Consider the following 20,365-nt stretch of genomic DNA (forward strand, 5'->3'; position numbering starts at 1 on the left):
GCAGAGGCCTTATCGCCTGGAGGTCAAGGAACGCTCATCCTCCTCCAGGTCATCCTTGGGATTCTGGGAGTTGGCCAGGGGGGCCTGGCTGCCTGCTGGGCCAGTCTCTCCAGGGGTTCAGCGAGGGCGGGAGAAGAGGGCTGGCTGCCACAATGCCACAACGGCCATGATCCACCCTCCAAGCTTGGAGGCAGCAATGAATATTGCAGGAGGAGAGAGAGCGCTTGTACTCAGGTCCTGCTGGCAGGTTTCTCTTGGGGGGGGGGAGTTGAGGGGGATCCAGGTGCCCTGGCTGTGTATTGCAGAGGGTTGGACTAGATGACTCTAGGTGTCCCTTCCAACTCTACAACTGTAGGATTTGAAGATTCTGGACTAGATGGACCACTATTACTCTCAGGGCTGAGGAGCCTAGCAAGGCCCCCCTGGCCCTTGAGAGCCCCATGTGCCAAAGAGAATTCTCCCAGCCTGTGAGCAGGCTGCCCCCCTGCCCCGGGGTTGGCACCAGGAGGGGAGTCTTCTTAGCCACCCTCTCCTGGCTCCCCTCTGGGGCAGCACTGAAAGATTCCAGCCAGACACAGTGACACCTAGAGCACCCTGAATTCCAGGCCCCCCTGCTTGGGAAAAGCCCCAGCCACTCTCTGGGGCAGATTCTGGGGGTGCCCAGAGGGAAGTGGTGGGCTCCCCTCCCGTAGACTCCAATGGATGTTGGATGGGGAAGGAGAGCCTTCAATAATGTCCCTTCATCTTGCAATAAAATAAACGGCCCGGTAATATGTCACATGTGAGAAATGTGGACAGCTCAGTTTTTGAGAACGTGGTGCTGATAATCCCAAGGTTGCTGGTTCGATCCTCATATGAGACAGCTGCAGATTCCTGCCTTGGACTAGATGATCCTTAGGGTCCCTCCCAACTCTACCATTCTATGAGAGAAGGGGGAGGTGTGTTCCTTTGTTCCCCGAAGGGGGGGGGGCAAATTTTTCCAGAAGCAGGTACCCAGCCTCTGGTGGGCCTGGCCTGTCCCCGTTCAGTGCAGAGGATATTCCTTTTGTATATATATATAAATTTGTATTAGTTTTTTTAACATATCATTTTCAAATAATTAAACATACTTTTACCTCGTACACAATTTTTTTGGGACTTCCATCAATCACATCTGAAAATTTTCCATTCTATTCACTTAATATACATTTCTTACTGCCACTCTTACCTTTAAAATATTATAACTAATCTCTCTTCTTTCTCTATTTTGCAAGATTTCATATATTTCTCCTTACAAAACTTCTTGTAGTCCCACTAGCGTAATTTGCTGATTACAGTTGCTCTTCAAATAGTTCGTATATTTCTTTCAATCTTCTGTAAATCTCTGGCCCTGCCGGTTTCGAATCCTTCCAGTCATTTTGTCTAGTTCTGCGTAGTCCATTAATCAACGCAGAGGATATTCCAGACCAGGAGGGCACTGCCTGAATGCCCAGAACCAGCCAAGGACTTGATTCAGAAGGCACGGCAACACCCACAAGGGTGCTCAAGGTGGCGGCTTCAGCAGCCCTGCTGCTTGCCTCAAACAGCCCAGCGTTGCCCCTCCAAGCTTCAGCCTAGGTGTGACCCCCAAAGGCCCCTCGGCAGCAGTGCCTCCTCTCCCTCCCTCGGCAAAGGGAGCCAGCGGGTCACCCCCTCCCCCACCTGGGCAACCACAAAAATGTCCTCTGGAACCTAATATGCCGGCCTTTGTTCTCTCCCCAGTGAGAGAGCCCTGGTATTTGGCTTACCCTGCTGCCTTTATCTTAGGTCAACAGAGGGGCTGAGGGCTGCGCCTCCCTCCCTGGTTCCTCAAGTGCTTTTCTCTTTCTGTTGCCCCGCAAAACAGCCGTCAGCTGCTGCCACCCTGGAGAAACTGGACTGCCCCCCCCCCAGTCAGATGGCAGGAACCCCATCACTCGTTCTTCCATTCCTTGGGGAGGGGGTTGTGGAGATAATCTTGTTGAACCCCCTACAATGTCCAGCGTGGGGCTCAAATCCATGGCCCTGAGATGATGGGCAGCAGCCCCCTCCCTCTGGCCCCGCTGCTCTGGGCAGGAGCCCCTTGTCTCCTGAGGCACAGAGGAGATGGGAGAGTGCCCCCCCCAGAAAGGCAAGCCCCCTTCCCTCTCCTCTTTCCATGCACTTGGCTCAGAAGAGGCAGCCTTGAGAACCTCCAGGGGGCTGCAGCAGGTGGCCAAAGCCCCACGCCCCATTGTTGTCCTGGGGGGTGGGCTCCGGAGGGGGCTCCTCCCCAGACGGAAGGCTCTTTCAAGGGCTGTGCAAGGCTGCGAGTGCCTGGGGGCCTGCTCCTGAGTTAAACTGTTGGGCACACACTTGGCAAGATGCCTGCTGGCGCAGCTCCCAACGTGGCAGGGCCAAATTGTCCGCTTTGAGAGTGACAGATCCGTCCTCCTAGCTTGGCAGGGTCTGTGAGCCTCGGCCGAACCCCATGAGAAACACACACACACACACACACACACACACACACACACACACACACAAAAGCACCACAAAAACACACACACAGAGTTCTGGTTGGCCCGTGCTAGCTCTTTGTATGTGCCCAGAGGGCTTCTGGCTGGCACGTCCTACTGTGGCTTCTTGGCAGTTGTATCTGCAGGTGGGGTGCCCAGGGAGCTTCTCCCTATAGCTCTTCTCTGCCACGTCCTGCGGTAAAGAAGAATAGGGAAAAGAGGTGCTTGAGTCACAGGCGGAACAAGGAACTGGATCTTAGACAAAAGGTGTCAGGCAACTGGCTGGCACAGAAATAATCGCTCCTTCCCTCACTCACCCTGCTGGTTTTCACCTTGTGTGTTTGTGTGTGTGGGGGGGGGGGTCCTGCTATGTCTCCCCTGCCAATAGGGTCAGCTTTTCCCTGGGTAGGGAAAGGTCTGCCCCCTTCTTCCTTCGTGCTGCACCCAGGGAGCAGGGCACTGTGGGGCAGGACTCTCCCTCTTGCTCCAGGCCCTACTATTCCCCCCTCTGGACACAGCCCCTCTGCCAGCGAAGCCTGGCCTAGCCGCTTTCCGGCTTGCTCTCTAGTGGGGCTGAGCACTAAACTGGGGTGTATGCTTCCCTTCTGGTCTTTTGCACCTTCTCTGCCTCCCCCCCCCACCTGCTGGAAATCGAAGCCCCTGCGTGGACCTGGCAGCTGAGACCACAACCATGAGGCTGGGGAGAGCCTGCTCCCCCTGCCCTCCAGTCAGTTTGGGGGGTCTCTGCTGTTGGTCTCAGGCCAGTGGTTATTTGGGAGACTTTGGACTAAACACCAGGAATAATAATAATTATTATTATTATTATTATTATTATTATTATTATTATTACCCTGCCTATCCGGCTCCTTCAGGTATACTGCGCCAAGGCCATTTAGGGCTTTCAAGGTCAGCACCAACACTTTGAATTGTGCTCGGATACGTACTGGGAGCCAATGTAGATCTTTCAAGACCGGTATTATGTGGTCTCGGTGGCCGTTCCCAGTCACCAGTCTGGCTGCTGCATTCTGGATTAGTTGTAGTTTCCGGGTCACTTTCAAAGGTAGCCCCACGTAGAGCGCATTGCAGTAGTCCAAGCGGGAGATAACTAGAGCATGCACCACTCTGGTGAGGCAGTCCACGGGCAGATAGGGTCTCAGCCTGTGTACCAGATGGAGCTAGTAGACAGTTGCCCTGGACACAGAATTGACATGCGCCTCCATGGACAGCTGTGAGTCCAAAATGACTCCCAGGCTGTGCCCCTGGTCCTTCAGGGGCACAGTTGCCCCATTCAGGACCAGGGAATCCTCCACACCTGCCCACCCCCTGTCCCCCCAAAACAGTACTTCTGTCTTGTCAGGATTCAGCCTCAATTTGTTAGCCGTCATCCATCCTTCATCCGCCTCCAGACACTCACACAGGACCTTCACTGCCTTCACTGCTTCTGATTTGAAAGAGAGGTAGAGCTGGGTATCATCCGCATACTGATGGACACCCAGCCCAAACCCCCTGATGATCTCTCCCAGCGTCTGCATGTAGATGTTGAAAAGCAGGGGGGAGAGGACAGAACCCTGAGGCACCCCACAACTTTCTGATGGCAAGAGGAAGGTGGCAGACTCCTTCCTTGGAGGTTTCTAAGCAGAGTTGGGATGGATGCTTTAGTGGCAATTTCTGCAAGGCAGGGGGCTGGGATGGATGACCCACAGGGTCCCTTGCAGGTCCACCATTCTATGGCTCTATGGAGAAGGCAGGCGCAGTAGAAGAGAACACACCATTTCTTGGGTGCTGCTCCTTGTGGGGCAGTGCTGGGCCTTTGCCCCATTGGCAGGCCCATCTCTCTCACTTGTGGCCTGGTCCACACGCCTCCCCCCTTTGAGGGAAGACCCCTTCCTGACCCCTTCCTCCAAATAAAGAAGCAGCCCTTCCAGCCAGCTTAGCCCAGCGGTTCCATCGACCAAGGCATAGCTTGCATCCTGCAATCGCCCACAGCGGTTTGAAATCTGTGGGCGCTGCCTGGCTTCCCCCGCCCAGCTCAGTCACCCTCCGAGACACCCAGGCTCCTTAAGCGTCCCTGGATGCGCCCTGGTGCCAGCCGCCACACCCTGGCCTCGTGCCGGGATGGTCCCGCAGCCAGCCAGGCGTGCTGCCTCTCAGAGGCGCTTCTGCCGCCAGATGGGAAGACTGGCTGAGCCTGTTTGTGGGGAGGAGGCCCGGCTGGGACCGGTTGAGCCGACTCCAGGGCTCTGGCCACGATCCTGAGTCATGCAGGGAGAGGACACGCAGCAACGCTCCACAGCCCTTCTCCTCCTCTCTGCCTCGCCTTTGGGTCTCCCACTTGTGGCAGAGACTTCAGGGCCTCTTCTGCTTTGGCTGCAAAGGTTCCCCCAGCGGAAGGGGGGTGTGTCTCCTTGTGGGTGCCAGGAGCTTCCTGGGAGGGATGCAGGCACCCCTTGCTCTGCCAGCAGAGGACCCCCCCCCCAAGTCTCTGCCTGCCTGTCACAGGACCCCTCCCATGCCCTGAGTCTGTTGTAAACACAATCTGCCCTTTCCCCCTTATGGGGTACCCAAGAGCCCATATAGAGTCCTTATGTAGGTTCCCTATTGGTAGGAGAGAATAACAGAGGCCAAGCAGAGAATATTGAGAAGCAAAGCAGCTCATTAGCCTGATCTTTATTAACTGTTGCAACAGGGTTCTCCCCTCACACACAGGAGGACGGAGGAGGAACCCCAAACAAAGGTGTGCCCATCCTTATATAGACATTTTAAATTGCCCACCCCGGAGTCCAAGAACACCCCCAGAAACATCATACATACATCACAGAAGGGGTGTACCTCAAGACCACCCCCCAGACACATCATACCTACATCACAGAAAGGGTGGTCTACAGCAGAAATCTGAGTGCTTTGTTTACCTCCTGTTTGGCAGGTTACCTGTTAATGCTCACTTGATTGGATACCCTGGGGTGCTTGACAAGTCCGGCCAGTTTTTTGTAAGGATAAATACTTAGTTCCTGAGTCTGGCCACAGGCTCACCCTGTTCGTACACAGGCATGGGGAGGCTTTTCTGTTTTCCTTTGACCTTGCAGAGAAAACATTTGGTCAGCTTGGGAGCCAAAAATGGTTTCAGGTCAGTCTTCCTGTGCTGATCTATGTATGTGCTTGCTTGGTACATTTATGAACATTTAACATATATCTAAGACCTTAAAATTCTTATCACAAGCCCTTGGCTCATTAACTGGGGCTCCCTCGACTTGTCTCCCTTTGGGGGATTCTCCTTCTTTGATGGGTCCCCCCATTTAGCTGCCCCTGGGAGTGACATGAGCAGCCTCTGGGTCTCCTGAGCCCAGGCAGGCAGCCAGGGCCCCGTCTGATTTGGAGAAGGCCAAGCCCCAGGCAGCTGGAAAAGGGGTGCGGGGGGCGAGCAAGGGAGACTTCCTTGCATCCCAAAACGAGAGACAAAAATAGCCTTCCTAGGTCAGACCACAATAGCCGCTCTCTTTGGGCGAAGGCTGGCCTCCTGGGAATTTTGCCACCCCGGGTGAGGGCCTGGGCTCCACTTCCTCCTCCTGCGCCCTTGCGAGCGTGGGAAGGCCAGCTACCTGCAGAAAGGGGAGGCTGGCAGTGCCAGGGCAGCGTTGGGCCACAGCCTCTGTCAGCCTTGGGGTTGTATATCACAGGAGGCTGACATGGGAAGCCATAAACCGCAGGCAGGAGGGGGAGCTGCCCAGAGCTGTTCTCACAGTCCTGCGGAGCAGCCAGGGCAGGGAGGGCGCCATCGATCAGTACGGATAGGGGATAGCTCAGTAGAGCATGGGACTATTAATCTTGGGGTCGTGGGTTCGAGTCCCTCGCTGCACAAAAAGATTTCTGCATGGCAAGGGGTTGGACTAGATTACCCTCGGGGCCCCTTCCAACTCTGCAATCGAATCCTGTGAATCGAATCCTAATTCCCAGCAAACTAGTGTTTGGGGGCCTGTCGCCTCCAACAGTGGAGGTAGCCATCTGGACTCTCTTATAAGAATTCTGAGGCGCCATAAATAAAATGAAGGCTCATACATAAACCACAGGAGCCATCCTGACTCTTCATGACCCCAAATATTCTTCTGCAGAAGGAAATACCTTGGGAAAACCTCTCCCAATGGTTCTTTTCACTTTCAAATCCTACAATCCCTGTCTTACGGGCTTATTTGTGTATGAATAGGGTGGGCCTGTGACCTGGATTGACCATCTCAAAAGAATGGCCAGACTGCCCAGTACAGTGGACATTCAGGTTGCGAACGTGATCCGTGCGGGAGGCATGTTCGCAACCCGCAGCATTCGCAACCCACAGTGCCGCGTCTGCGGACATGTGGGTTGCGATTTGGGGCTTCTGCGCATGTGCAAAGCGTGATTTAGTGTTTCTGTGCATGCGCGAGCGCCAAAACCCAGAAGTAGCCTTTTCCGGTACTTCTGGATTGGCGCAGTGCACAACACGAAAACGTGCACCCAGAAGCGTCTGTAACCCGAGGTATGACTGTAACACAATCAGCAAAACATTTATCAGGTACCTTGACTGACAGGAGAGAATATTGCTTACAGTATTTTGTTTCTCTTTTGTAATAATTAACATCTTTCCTCTTGCCTAACCTCTGTGTTTATTAGATTTATTTATAGATCTGTCAGGAGATTTGTGTTTTCTATATAAATTTTGAGATAATCATTGAATATTGATCGATCTTTGTTGACTCTTTGTGTGGCGTTTCCTCTTTATCTCCCAGATAATTTTGCAAGCTGGGAGTACTCAATCACTTTTTCTAACCAGTCAGTTTTCGTGGGAATGTTATTACTTTTCCAGTTTTTGGCTATTAGAATCCTAGCTGCGGTGGTCGCGTATACATAAATATAGGTCGGGTAGTTTTTTTAATTTCTCGTGACATAATACCAAGTAAAAAAGCCTCATTTGCGACTGCTGCTGGTCCTGGAGGGAGCAGGAAAAGTCCATCCTTCGGCCAGTCCTGAATCTCCTAATGTTCAGCCTCATTGGATGTTAATGTTGTAAACAATAAAAATCTGCCCTTTTCCCCAAGCAAAGCAGCTATTAAGCCTGATCTTTATTGATCTGTTGCAACAGGGTGCTCCCCTCACCCGCAGGAATGGAGGAGGACCCAGAACAAAGGTGTGTCTGCCCTTATATAGACATTTTAAATTGCCCGCCTTGTAGTCCAAGACCACCCCCAGAAACATCATACCTACATCACAAAAGGGGCTGTCTACAACAGAAATCTGAGTGCGTTGTTCATCTCCTGTCTGGCAGGTTACCTGTTAATGCTCACTTGATTGGATACCCCGGGGAACTTGGCTAGTGTTTTGTAATGATGAATACTTAGTTCCTGAGCCAGGTCACAGGCTCACCCTATTCAAACACAGACATACCCTTAAGAGAGGATTTGTGAAGGAAAAGACAATGGGGAGGCTTTTCCATTTTCCTTTGACCTTGCTGAGAAAACATTTGGTCAATTTGGGAATCAAAAATGGTTTCAGGTTGGTCTTCCTGTGCTGATCTATGTACGTGCTTTGTTGGTACATTTATGAACATCTAATATAAATCTAAGACCTTAAAATTCTTATCACAATAGGAAGAAGAAACCTCTCTGTCCACTTTCCTCCTGGCACTGCAGCCACATGTTGTTTTATGAACTGCGCCTGTCCTGTTGCCTCTTCCCCCCTCATCCTTTCGGCCTCTCTTTTCGGATCTTCCCCAGCCCTCCAATATCCTCTGCTCTTCCTCTCCCCAAACGTCCCCATTGCCAAATTCTTATGGAGAGTCGTTGCCGCGCTACTGAAAGAGGAGATAAATTGCATGGGGCGATACTTGCATTGGCGAAAGGTTCTCATGGAGCCAGAGAACTAACTGTGTAGAATCATCCAGCTCAGAATGGTCTGGATTCACTGGCAGGATTCGAATAAACTTTCACAACTTCATTTGAGTAGTAACGGATATTTCAGAGAAATGATAAGGGATTTTATTTTTGTGTGGGAAAAGCAGGATACAATTATAACTCAGCAGAGGGGAAGTTGAGGGAAGTCCAGAGGAGGGGAGGGAGAATAATTGTAAATAACATGCTGAAGGAGATTTGTATCATTAATTGTTATAAAATTCAATAAATATTTTTTTAAAAAATCATCTAGCCCATGACAGGAATCATAGCGGAAGGCTATCGGTTTGTCTTTTCTTGTTTTTATTATGTATTTAGTGTTTTCACCTTGTATTATTATTATTATTATTATTATTATTATTATTATTATTATTTAGATTTATATACCGCCCTTCATCCAAAGATCCCAGGGTGCTTCACAAGATAAAAACATGAGATAAAAGCACAAATAAATAGTTAAAACCAAAACAAAAGAATACCCCGCCTTCCCAAAGACACATCTAAAAGGCTGTAGAATATTGATCAGCCCAAGGCCTCTTTGAAGAGGAACGTTTTCGCCTGTCGCCTAAAGATATCTAATGAAGGCGCCAGGTCAGCCTCCTTGAGGAGGGCATCCCACAAGCAGGAAGCCACAAGAAGAAAAGGATTGCCCCGAAATCCATGAATGAAAGGCGGTATACTACTACTACTAAGGGACGCAGGTGGCTCTGTGGGTTAAACCACTGGGCCTAGGGCTTGCTGATCAGAAGGTCGGCGGTTCGAATCCCCGCAACGGGGTGAGCCTCCTGCCCACCTAGCAGTTTGAAAGCACACCAGCACAAGTAGATAAATAGGTACTGCTCCGGCAGGAAGGTAAACGGCGTTTCCGTGCACTGCTCTGGTTCGCCAGAAGCGGCTTAGTCATGCTGGCCACATGACCTGGAAGCTGTACGCCGGCTCCCTCGGCCAATAAAGCGAGATGAGCGCCGCAACCCCAGAGTTGGCCACGACTGGACCGAATGGTCAGGGGTCCCGTTACCTTTACCTTTACTACTACTACTACTACTACTACTACTACTAATAATAATAATAGTGCTTGTGCCCAAACCCAGCCACTGCCCTTTGTTTGTCCTCTCCTCTCAGAGGTGACCCTTTTTGTGTGTGTTGCAGGGCCCTGATCCCGCTCTTTGACCCCAGCACCGGCCTCCTGGTCCTGGCAGGGAAGGTAAGCGCTCGCCCCTTGCCCTCCCGGCTCTGCTGCCTCTTCCCTCCCTCCCTGGGGAGGCCAAGGAAGGCAGTTTGCATTATGGTGGTAGAAAAAGTGAAATATTTAGGAATCTGGTTGACATTAAAAAATATTAATTTGTTTAAGGATAATTATGAAACCACATGGAAGGAAATCAAGAAGGATTTGGAAATATGGAACAGATTAAAGTTGTCATTTTCTGGCAGAATATCAGCGGTAAAAATGAATGTACTACCCAGAATGTTATTTCTATTTCAAACTATTCCAGTGATCAAAGGGACAAAACAATTTAAAGAGTGGCAAAAAATATTATCAAGATTCATCTAGCAGGGGGGAAAACCTAGGATAAAATTCAAATTGTTAATAGATAAAAAAAGAAAGAGGTGGATTCGCCCTGCCAGATTTGAAACTCTATTATGAAGTGTCATGTCTCTGTTGGTTAAAGGAATGGATAATGTTGGAAAATACAGACCTTCTGGACTTGGAAGGTCATGATAATAGATTTGGGTGGCAGTCTTACCTTTGGTTTGATAAAGTGAAAGTACATGAAGGTTTCCTGAATCATGTGATTTAGAAGGTCAATTTATGAAATATGGGAAAGAAATAAAAATTTATTGGAAAAGAAAACACCATGGTGGATTTCACCCACTGAGGTATTGACGGTTACAAAATTAAATATGGAGGGAAGGTGGGCTACATATGAAGAGATATTGATGGAAACCGAACAAGGTCTAAAACTTAAGCCATATGATCAAATTGAAGGTTTACTTACAGGTTGGTTGCAATATCATCAAGTGAATGATATATTTAATGGAGATAAGAGGAAGGTTGGTTTTGAAAATAAAAAATCAAGATTCCAAATTGAACTGTTGGAAGGCGTCAGAAGTAAATTATTATCCAAGATGTACAATTTGTTGTTAGAATGGTTTACTAAAGAAGAGGAAGTGAAAGAAGTCATGATAAAATGGGCATTAGATTTTGGGTATAAATAACATTGAGTGTGATTCATGCATAAGATTGTGGAATGAAAATTTAAAATTTACAGCATGTATGGCATTAAAAGAAAAGGTAATGAAGATGATGTACAGATGGTATTTGACACCAGTAAACGTAGCTAAAATGTATAGAACGAGAGAGAAAACATGCTGGAAATGTAAAGAATCAGACTGTAACTTTTATCATATGTGGTGGACCTGTGACAAAGTAAAAACATTCTGGGAAATGATCTATAATGAACTTAAAAAGATGTTTAGATACACCTTCCCCCCCCAAAACCGGAAGCATTTTTGCTAGGTTTGATGGGATAGGAAGTTGCAAAGATAGACCAAAGAGTATTTATGTACGCCTTAGTGGCAGCGAGAACTTTACTGGCCCCAAAGTGGAAGTTACAGGAGGTATCTACCACTGCTGAGTGGCAGGCGAAGATGGTGGACTTTGCAGAACTGGCCAGACTGACTTGCAGGATCTGAGCCCAGGACTATCAGAAATTCCAAAGGGACTGGAGTAAATTTATTGCATATTTGAATAACAACTGTAAAAACTTGAAGACACTAGCAGGATTGTAATAAATCCAACAATATGGTTAAAGATGTAAATTGAGCAATTGGATTTGAAATGGAAAACCTGGAAGTCGTACGTTCGGCAGAGCAGAGAGGTTTTGTGTTTGATATTGTCGTGTTGTAACGTTGAAAATGTTTAAGGAGGAAAATAATAAAAATATATTGGGGGGGGGGGAAGGAAGGCAGTTCGCAAGGGAAGGAGCCAGGATTTGCTAAGGCTGGCCCTTTTCTTCCAGGGGGAAAACGTCCTCTTCTGCTATGAGGTGCTGCCCAGCCAGCCAGCCCTGGCAGAAGGTGAGTATCTGAGCCCCTCTACAGATGTTTGGGCTCCTGGCTCAGGTTTCGCTCTTCCTGGCCCTGGAGAGAGTTGGGCATCCAGCCTGGCCCCTTGTGTGCCCTCCCTGGTCCTGCCCAGCCTGGCACTGCCTGAGAGAGGGGGGAAAGCCATGGGGAAGGAAAAACGTGGCCCGAGAACATCCCTGACTCAACCCCCAATGGCAGCACCAGCAGGGCTGAGCCCATAACCCTAGAGAGTCAGGGTGCTGCCTGTCCGTGCAGGCAATGCCAAGCTAGGTGGGCCTTCCGTGACTGTCAGCAGAAAGCAGATCCCAACCTTCCTCCTGCCCGGGTCTGACTCTGCAGGTTCCCGGTGGTGCCCTGCTCCCCACGTCCTTCCCCACAGCTGCCGAGGGAGGGGTTGGGAGCAGAGGTGGCGAGTTGGCACTGGCAGAGGGGCCACCTCCCGGGCAAAAAAAGGCTCTGCTGTTTGCAGACGTGGCACCGCCAGGGACTCAACCCCTGCTCTGCCTTTGGCTTCCACTTCTTGGGTGAGTAGCCAGCTGCCGGGCATCCCTTGCGTGAGCATTGTGCCAGGGCCTGCTACTGGGCACCTGCGAGTGCCAAAGAAGAGGATTGCCAGTTTAGGGTCCTGAAAGTCTCTCTCTCTCCACTTCCCCTTGCTGACCGGTAGTATGATGACAAGCCTCACTTTGGAGAGACGACCGTCTCTGGGTTGCCTTCTCAGGAGCCGCCCTTGGGCACCTGTCGCCACTCTCTCTTTCTCTCTCCCTTTTGCCCAGTCAACCAGTGCCTGACAGAGACCAAGTCCCAGGGCGTTGCCCAGGTGCCCAAACTCGCCCTGGACGTCATGGGCTGCGAGGTGATGCGCGTCCTGCAGCTGAGCGAAGCTGGCATCGTCCCCATCAGCTATGTGGTGCCCCGGAAGGTAAACGGGCAGCGTTGGGGCATGGGTGGGCAGAATAAGAAGGGATGGGTGGCCAGGCCTGGAGGTGGCCGGTCCCACGGGGCTCACTCACAGCCTGTCCTTCAGTCCACACAGGAATTCCACAAAGACTTGTTCCCCGACTGTGCAGGAAACGTCCCTGCGGCCTCTGCGCAGGCCTGGTGGTCCGGAGACAACAGCCAGGTGAGAGCCCTCATCTGCCCGCCCACCCCTTGCCCACCAGGTGACTGGCGATGGCTGTTCTGGGCTGGAAGGAAAGGCTCCCTGCCCCAAAACAACAACCCTGCAAGCCTCTCCAGCTCCTCTAGACCCGGGGAAGTCCTCTGCTGGCCTGCATGAGTCTTCCAGGTGTCGCCTCAGGAGGCTTCAGAGGCCGGGCAGTGCCCTCTGTGCCCCCCTGCCAGGCCCTGAGAGGTCTCTGCTTCTGTGCACAGGGGGCTCTTTCTGCCAGGTTCCCCCTCAGCTGTGCCTGAGACTTAGGGAGGGGGGTTAGAAAAGCTATTTGCCACCTGGCTCCTGGAACGTGTTGCCATTTCCACTCCACCCCCTGGCAGCTGCAGTTTCTAATTATTTTTCCGAAACCGATGAACTAATAAACAATTCACATCAGTAACATATTGTTGATACGTCGTTTTTAATAGGAATTCTTAATTGGACACCACAAGCATAAATAGGGCTCAGCCCCTGCAATTGTGGCCTAAACCATAAGTCATTTGAGTAATTAATATTTACAAATGCCGGCCTGTGTGTTTGTGTATGTATATACATGGATGCCGGTATCTGTAAATATTAATTACTCAAATGACTTATGGTTTTGGCCACAATTGCAGGGGCTGAGCCCCATGTTATTACATATGTTATATAAAGTATTGTGCTAGATTTGAACTCCCATGTTTGGGGTGGCATTTCTCCCTCAGCGCCAGCAGCGGCCAGGTTGACCTCTGTCGCTGGATGAGGCACCAAGACTTCTCCATCATACAGTTCCCCGTCACAAAATGCACCTGGAGCCCGGCTAATTTTGAACCCTTTTGGGGAGGGAGAGGGGCTTTGAGGAGGTGCTTCTCAACATGATTAAGGTTTTAAATGATAATTTTAGGTTATATTTTAGTGATCAAGATTTAGTGTATTTATTTCTTTAACTGTCAATATATCTGAATTGTCTCTGTTATACCCAATTGCAATTCAATGTACAGTGGTACCTCAGGTTAAGTTCTTAATTCGTTCTGGAGGTCCATTCTTAACCTGAAACTGTTCTTAACCTGAAGCACCACTTTAGCTAATGGGGCCTCCTGCTGCTGCCGCGCCGCCAGAGCACAATTTCTGTTCTCATCCTGAAGCAAAGTTCTTAACCTGAAGCACTATTTCTGGGTTAGCGGAGTCTGTAACCTGAAGCGTATGTAACCTGAGGTACCACTGTATTCTTGTTGTGTTTTATGATTTTCCTGATATTGTAAGTGAGCCGGAACTGGTCTGTGGCTGTCATAATAAAATTCTACCATTCAGGAGCTGCTTCTGAAGCCTTGCTAGGTGGTTCCCGTTGCCGCACAGCAGGGCAGCCGGGCTCTCCATGGCCCCATCTAGGAGACAGGAGACCTTCCGCCTCTGGTTCTCTCTCCCAGCTGCTGACGGCTCCCTCTTCCTCCTCCTTCTCTTCTCAGGTGGAGAAGATCAGCCTCCATCCTGCCCAAAAGCCCAGCAAGACCTTCATCTCTCCCTGCCTCCAGGAGCACCAAACCCCCGACCTCTCCTCCGCCCAGCCAGGGCCAGGGGACCAGACCGAGGAGCCAGAGGTGAGTGGTGCCACTTCAAGAGCCCCAAAACCCCTGGCAAGACAATGGGTCCCCTGCAGCTCCACAGTTCGGTGGTTCTATGGCTAGATCGTTCTTTCCTGCTCTGGAAGGCTGGGTAATGCAGACGCAAAGATGCTCCCAGGAAGACAAGCCTGGTGCATTTTGGAAGGTGCCACCTCTTTCTCCCTGGCCTCCTGGCACCTGTGCTCATGCCAGCTGCAGGCTTGGAAGCCAGGGTGGGGATAATAATAATAATAATAATAATAATAATAATAATAATAATAATTTATTGTTTATATCCCGCCCATCTGGCTGGGTTTCTCTAGCCACTCTGGGCGGCTTCTAACAGAATATTAAAATACAATAACCTATTAAACATTAAAAGCTTCCCTAAAGAGGGCTGCCTTCAGATGTCTTCTAAAAGTCTGGTCGTTGTTCCTCTCTTTGACATCTGGTGGGAGGGTGTTCCACAGGGCAGGCGCCACCACCAAGAAGGCCCTCTGCCTGGTTCCCTGTAACTTGGCTTCTCTCAGCGAGGGAACCGCCAGAAGGCCCTCGGCGCTGGACCTCAGTGTCCGGGCAGAACGATGGGGGTGGAGACGCTCCTTCAGGTATACTGGACCGAGACTGAGGCATGGGGTTGGGCCCCAGGCAAAGACCAAGAGTCTTTTCCAGAGGGGATCCTCTCCAGAGCTCCCTCGACCAGCGGCTGAGCAAGCCGATCGGGCACCTAGGGCGGCATGCATGCCCTGTGCCCAGGGCAGGATGCTTGACTCCTCCCACTCAGCCACCCTACGGCTGAGGGAGAGGCGGTGGGCGGACCATTTCAGGCAGCACGGAGCCCGCGGCCGCCCAAGCTACTGCGTCACTCCCAGGAGAGATGCGTGGCTCGGTCGCGCTGCAGACACCGTGGTGAGTGCCACCTGACATTTTGCCACCTCCTTCAGTGGTGACACCCGGCGCGGTCCGCCCACACCCCACACCCCACTTCCTCCGCTCCTACTCCCCACAACCCCCTGCCCAGCTCCTTCTCCCCTAAGAACTTAAGTAGAGTCTGCCCCATCTAATTAGATTATCTCATTGATTTTTTAATTTTATTGTTATTCGTGTTTTTATACTGTATTTTATGCTGCTTTTATAGTTAAGCGTTTTAAAGTGTTTTAAATTTGTTGTTAGCCGCCCTGAGCCTGGTTTTTGAACCTGGAAGGGCAGGGTATAAATTAAAAATTATTATTATCATCATTATCTAGTCCAGCATCCTGTTCTCTCAGTGGCCAGCCAGATTTCCTGTGGGAAAGCAGCAAGTAGGATCTAACCATAAGAGCCTTCTCCCCTTTTGGGGGTTTCCAACAAACTGGGGTTCAGAATCATCGCTGCCTCCTCTGACGGGGGAGGGGTGGGGCAGAGCGTAGCCATTGTGGCCACGAGCCATCGATTGCAATTCCCAGCATCTCCAGAGCCCAGGGCGTTTGCTAGTCCAGGATCTTATATAACTGGAAGGGACTTCAAGGGTCCAGCCCCTTGCAATGCTCTGAGGCTTGCTCTCTCTCCCCTCTCCCAGGCCAGCAGCCCCCTCTCGTCCCCCACCAGCTCCCTGACCTCCCCCTCTGGCGCCACAACACCCTCCCTCTCCAGCGGCTTTGCCTCCAGCCCCAGCCAGCGGTCCCTGCAGAGCATTCTGGGTAAGCTTCCTGCCACCCACCTCCCAGGTGGGCCCCACAACCTGTGCCGCTCGGAGGGAGTTTGGGGGGCGCCTGGAAGACCCCCTCTCCCCACCGTGCTGCTGGCGCACAGAGGTGGTTCTGCGTTTCCCAGCAGGGAGGGGGGAGAGGGTGTCCCTCCCCATCTCCTGTCCCCCCCCTCACCCGCCTCTTTGCCCCCAGGACCCAGCTCGGGGTTCCGCCACGTCCAGGGCGTTGTGCTTCACCGCAGCACCCACATCACCAACCTCCGTGGGCTGAACCTGACCACGCCGGGGGAGTGCGACGGCTTTTGTGCCAACCGGCAGCGTGTGGCCATCCCACTGCTCTCTGCCGGAGGGCAGGTGGCTGTCTTGGAGGTAAGGGGGCCGTGAAGGAAGGGGCGCCTTTCAGGGGCAGCTGCCCAGCCGGATGCCCGCCTGCGTTGGCAGGGCCTCATAGGGGAAGGCCCCCCAGGCTCCACTGCCAATCGCCAGCCTCACATGCGCGAGGCTCAGCCTCCAGGAAGGGCTGTGAAGGACCCAGGGGAGTGGCTGCCAGTCAGGGTGGGCAACACTGGGCTAGATGCCCCACTGCTCTGGCTGGGTGGCAGGCAGCTTCCAATGCCTTCCATCGTTGGTCCCGGGCCCCTGGGTTCCTGAGAGCACCAGCACCAGCCAGATTGCCCACTGTGGGAATGTTGTTGGTAGTAGGGGAGGATATTAATTTTAATTTTAATTTTTTTTACCAACAACCAAAACACAAACAGTGAAAACAAACAGTAAAACCCCCCAGGTGGCTGATACATTGGGTATACATAATCAATAATAACATATTGAAATCAACCATATGTACAATTCTATATACCTTAACACTCCTCCCTCCACAAGGTTTATTTAACTTGTAACATTTTAATTGCCCCAAATTGTTCAAACCTGCCCAAATAATTCAATATCTTCTCAAACCAGTCCTCCTCCTTCTCCTCACTGACCTGAAACCCTTTCATTTTAACTGTGAAGATACATAAAATGAAAGGGTTTAAGGTCAGTGAGAAGGAGGAGGGTTGGTTTGAGAAGATATTGAATTATTTGGGCAGGTTTGAACAATATTGATTAAATATTATCCTTCCTCACTCGCGCTAGTGAGTTACATGTAGCAGAGCTCATTCCCCCTTTTACACAGCAAGCAGCTAGTTGCAGATTCGTTTTAATCTCTTTAGTTAAGCAATCTAATCCAGCATGCCCAGATTGGAGTATATTCCTGGTAAGACCCCTTTGATTCCCTCCTAAAAGAAATAAAGACACAAGAGTCTTCCTTATAAGTAATGAAAAGTTTACTCACATTCAGTTCACGGTTGGATCCCTGAAGGCAGGCTTTAGCCTGTAGTTTCAGATACAGTGTGGCTGACATCCTTGTCTTGGCCAAGAGCCAGCCGACAGCATCAGGACCAGTGGCCAAAATGGACGAGAGGAGCATCAAGAGAGGAAGAGGGCTGGGTGACTGGACTTTTTGTGGGGTCTGCAAGGGTCCCGCCCACCTACCTGGCCACACGCAGGGGGAGGATGCTCCCGACCAGGTGTAACAGGAAGTTCAACTGGCTGGATCAACATCCCCCTGTCTGTGTCCACTCTAGGCAAACCAGGAATGTTGTATTTGACTGCTCCAATGGATTTAGCAATCCCATACCCACTGGGGTGGCAGAAGTGGCGTGCCTGTGAAGGCCCCCGTCTTGAGGGGAGGGTAGAGGAGAGTGCCCCCCACCTGCCTTTCTCAGAGACTCACCCTGCACTCCTCCCCAGCTCTCCAAGCCAGGCCGCCTCCCAGACACATCGCTCCCCACCATCCAGAACGGGACGCCCATTTCCGACCTGTGCTGGGACCCCTTTGACCTGCAGCGCCTGGCGATTGGTATGTGACCCACACACCCACCCCAGAGCAGCTACTGGGCCCACCAAGAAGCCACCACTGGCCTCCGGACTTCCTGAGGGAATTCCCGAAGCGAGACTCCTCCAGAGCCCTGTTCTCTCGTCTTGCCGTCCTGCATCGTCTGGGCTCAGGCCCCGGGCCGGGCATCAGGGTGGGGGTGGGGGTTCTCTGCAGCCAGGGTCGCCCTCAGCATGGCACAATGGGCTCTCACACTTGCCCCCTTGTTTCCTCTGGCGCAGCTGGAGAAGACGCCAGGATCCGGCTGTGGAGAGTCGAGGAGGGAGGTCTTCAGAAGACAATGGTGGAGCCCGAATTGGTTCTACAAGGTGAAACTCCCCCTGCCCCCATTTCTTTTTTCTTCCTTTTTTCTTTTTAATTTTTTTTTCCATTTTCCATTTTCATTCATTACATACATCTCAAATTCTTAACATTTACTATATACTCCTCCCTCCCCTCCCCTCCAAGACTTTCCCCAATTTGCGTTTCTGGTTTGTTTCTATTTTTGCCCGCTTTGCTATCTCTCAACAGGAAAGGTTATTAATAACATAACATCAAACCTTAAAAACATAAAAATAAAGTTAAATATATCATCTTATTTCACTATCTTCCAAACCTTTCCTGATGCTAATAATGTGGATGTTTATTTAAATCCTGCCATCAAGCCTTTCTTTGTTTCTGCAAATACAAGATGAACGGTTCCCCATCTTTTTCAAAGTCTCTGTTGTCTTTTTATGTCACTTTTGCCAGTTCTGCCTAGTTCATCAACTTCTCTTGCCATTGTGCTTTAGTTGGTGTTTCTCCAGTCTTCCAGTTTTGTGCAATCAACATTCTCGCTGCTGTAGTGGCATACATAAATAAAGTCCTCATTTCTTTTGGTATGTCTTGACCTAAAATACCTAATAAAAAGGCTTCTGGGTTTTTTTTTACAAAAATCATTTTTAACATTTTCTTCAATTCATTGTATATCATTTCCCTGCCCGGCTTTTCTCTCCCTTGGTCCCCTGGCCTGAGGGGGTTTGACCAGCTTAGAGGCCAGCTAACAGGCGTCTTCTCTCCCCCCCCCAGGCCACACGGAGAAGATCTACTCCATCCAGTTCCACCCCCTGGCTGCGGATATCCTGGCTTCCTCATCCTATGACATGAGCATCCGGATCTGGGACCTGCGTTCTGGCGGGCAGGTGCTGAGGATGGAGGGACACAGGGACCAGGTAGGAAGGCGCAGCAAGCAGCTTGGCTCCTCTGTTTCTGCAACGGGGGGGGGGGGGGCGGCAGCAGAACCAGCAGAGGGAGGTCTCAGCCCCCTCCATGCGCCACCAGTTCATGCCAAACAACAACCCCCCCTTGGTGACTTTACCCCCATTTGCATACTTATAATCCACAATTTTATATTCAAAAAGATTTCCAGGTGGTATTGCAGTGTATGAGAATAAAATCAACAAAGGAGTCTGTAAAAAATAACAATTCCTAGCAGCTAAAAGGGAAAGTTAATATAGCGGAACCTCAGTTTTTGAGCGTCTCGGAAGCTGGATGTTTCAGAACCTGAACGCCGAAAACCCGGAAGTGAATGCTTCCATTTTCAAACGCGCCTCGGAAGTCAAACGTCTTCCGAGTTGCGTTTCTCCATTTTCTCAGTGGAATTTGCCGTCCATCCGTTGCACCTTGGTCGTCGAATGTTTCGGAAGTCGGAACGGATTGTGTTCGACAGCCGAGGTTGCACTGTATTACAAAGGCCTGTCAAAAATAATGTAAATTTTTAAAAAGGCATCTGCACAGAGGGAGGGAAGGAGGGTTCCTGCCTCACCCTCTAGTGGCAGGGAGTTCCACAGGGCACAGCCTGCCATGTTAAAATGAAAGCCAGCCAAGGTGTGTGGAGAGGCGCCAGAAGTGCCCTTCAGAGGACGCTGGACCTGGAGGGAGCCCCCTGGTGCCCAAGGATTGGGACTGGCCCAGCCCCCCAGAGTGCAGGGACTGACCTCTTGGGGGCCTTTCAGATCTTCAGCTTGGCCTGGAGCCCCGATGGACGCCGCCTGGCCACCGTCTGCAAGGATGGCCGAGTGAGGGTCTACGAGCCCCGAAAAGCTTCCCAGCCCCTGCAGGTGAGTCGCGGGGATGCTTGGCAGGAAGAGACGCACAGAGGTGAGGAGGGGGAGCGGGAGAGGGGGGGCATGCTCTCCCTGCTGCCAGTCAGTGCAGGCAATGCTGGGGTGGGTGGGCCGATGTTCTGACTCTGTGTCAGGCAGTTTCCCAGGTTCCTACGAGGGAGGGCTTGGCGGAGAAGCAGGTGGCCTCACCCTGGGGAGAGTGCCAAGGGTCAGCCCTGGAGGGCTGTGTTGGCAGCCCCTGTTTCCTGTCTTGGGGGGGAGGACCTAGAGATAAGCCATGGCCCCTGCTCTCTGAGGCATCCGTCTCTCTTCACAGGAGGGCCCGGGGCCCGAAGGTGGACGGGGTGCTCGCATCGTCTGGGTATGCGGAGGCAAATACCTGCTAGTGTCGGGCTTTGACAGGTAATAATAATAATCATCATCATCATCATCATCAT

The 20,365-nt window shown here is 51.2% G+C and overlaps 1 protein-coding gene across 1 annotated transcript in view; it reads left to right on the forward strand.

Annotated features, from left to right (window-relative positions):
- LOC309518981 (coronin-7-like) overlaps positions 1–20,365 on the forward strand; it is a 119,209-nt gene that overhangs the window by 91,770 nt on the left and 7,074 nt on the right. Inside the window, exons 10-21 of the mRNA XM_082199662.1 lie at positions 9,554–9,608; positions 11,425–11,482; positions 12,268–12,413; positions 12,519–12,614; positions 14,090–14,221; positions 15,783–15,903; positions 16,105–16,280; positions 17,700–17,808; positions 18,066–18,152; positions 18,892–19,034; positions 19,818–19,922; positions 20,245–20,330. Coding sequence (XP_082055788.1) covers positions 9,554–9,608; positions 11,425–11,482; positions 12,268–12,413; positions 12,519–12,614; positions 14,090–14,221; positions 15,783–15,903; positions 16,105–16,280; positions 17,700–17,808; positions 18,066–18,152; positions 18,892–19,034; positions 19,818–19,922; positions 20,245–20,330 — 1,314 coding nt within the window. The remainder of the gene's footprint in view (positions 1–9,553; positions 9,609–11,424; positions 11,483–12,267; positions 12,414–12,518; positions 12,615–14,089; positions 14,222–15,782; positions 15,904–16,104; positions 16,281–17,699; positions 17,809–18,065; positions 18,153–18,891; positions 19,035–19,817; positions 19,923–20,244; positions 20,331–20,365) is intronic.

The sequence above is a fragment of the Podarcis vaucheri genome (genome assembly GCF_965113315.1).
Source record: "Podarcis vaucheri genome assembly, chromosome: 14".
In the NCBI taxonomy this organism is placed as follows: Eukaryota; Metazoa; Chordata; class Lepidosauria; order Squamata; family Lacertidae; genus Podarcis; species Podarcis vaucheri.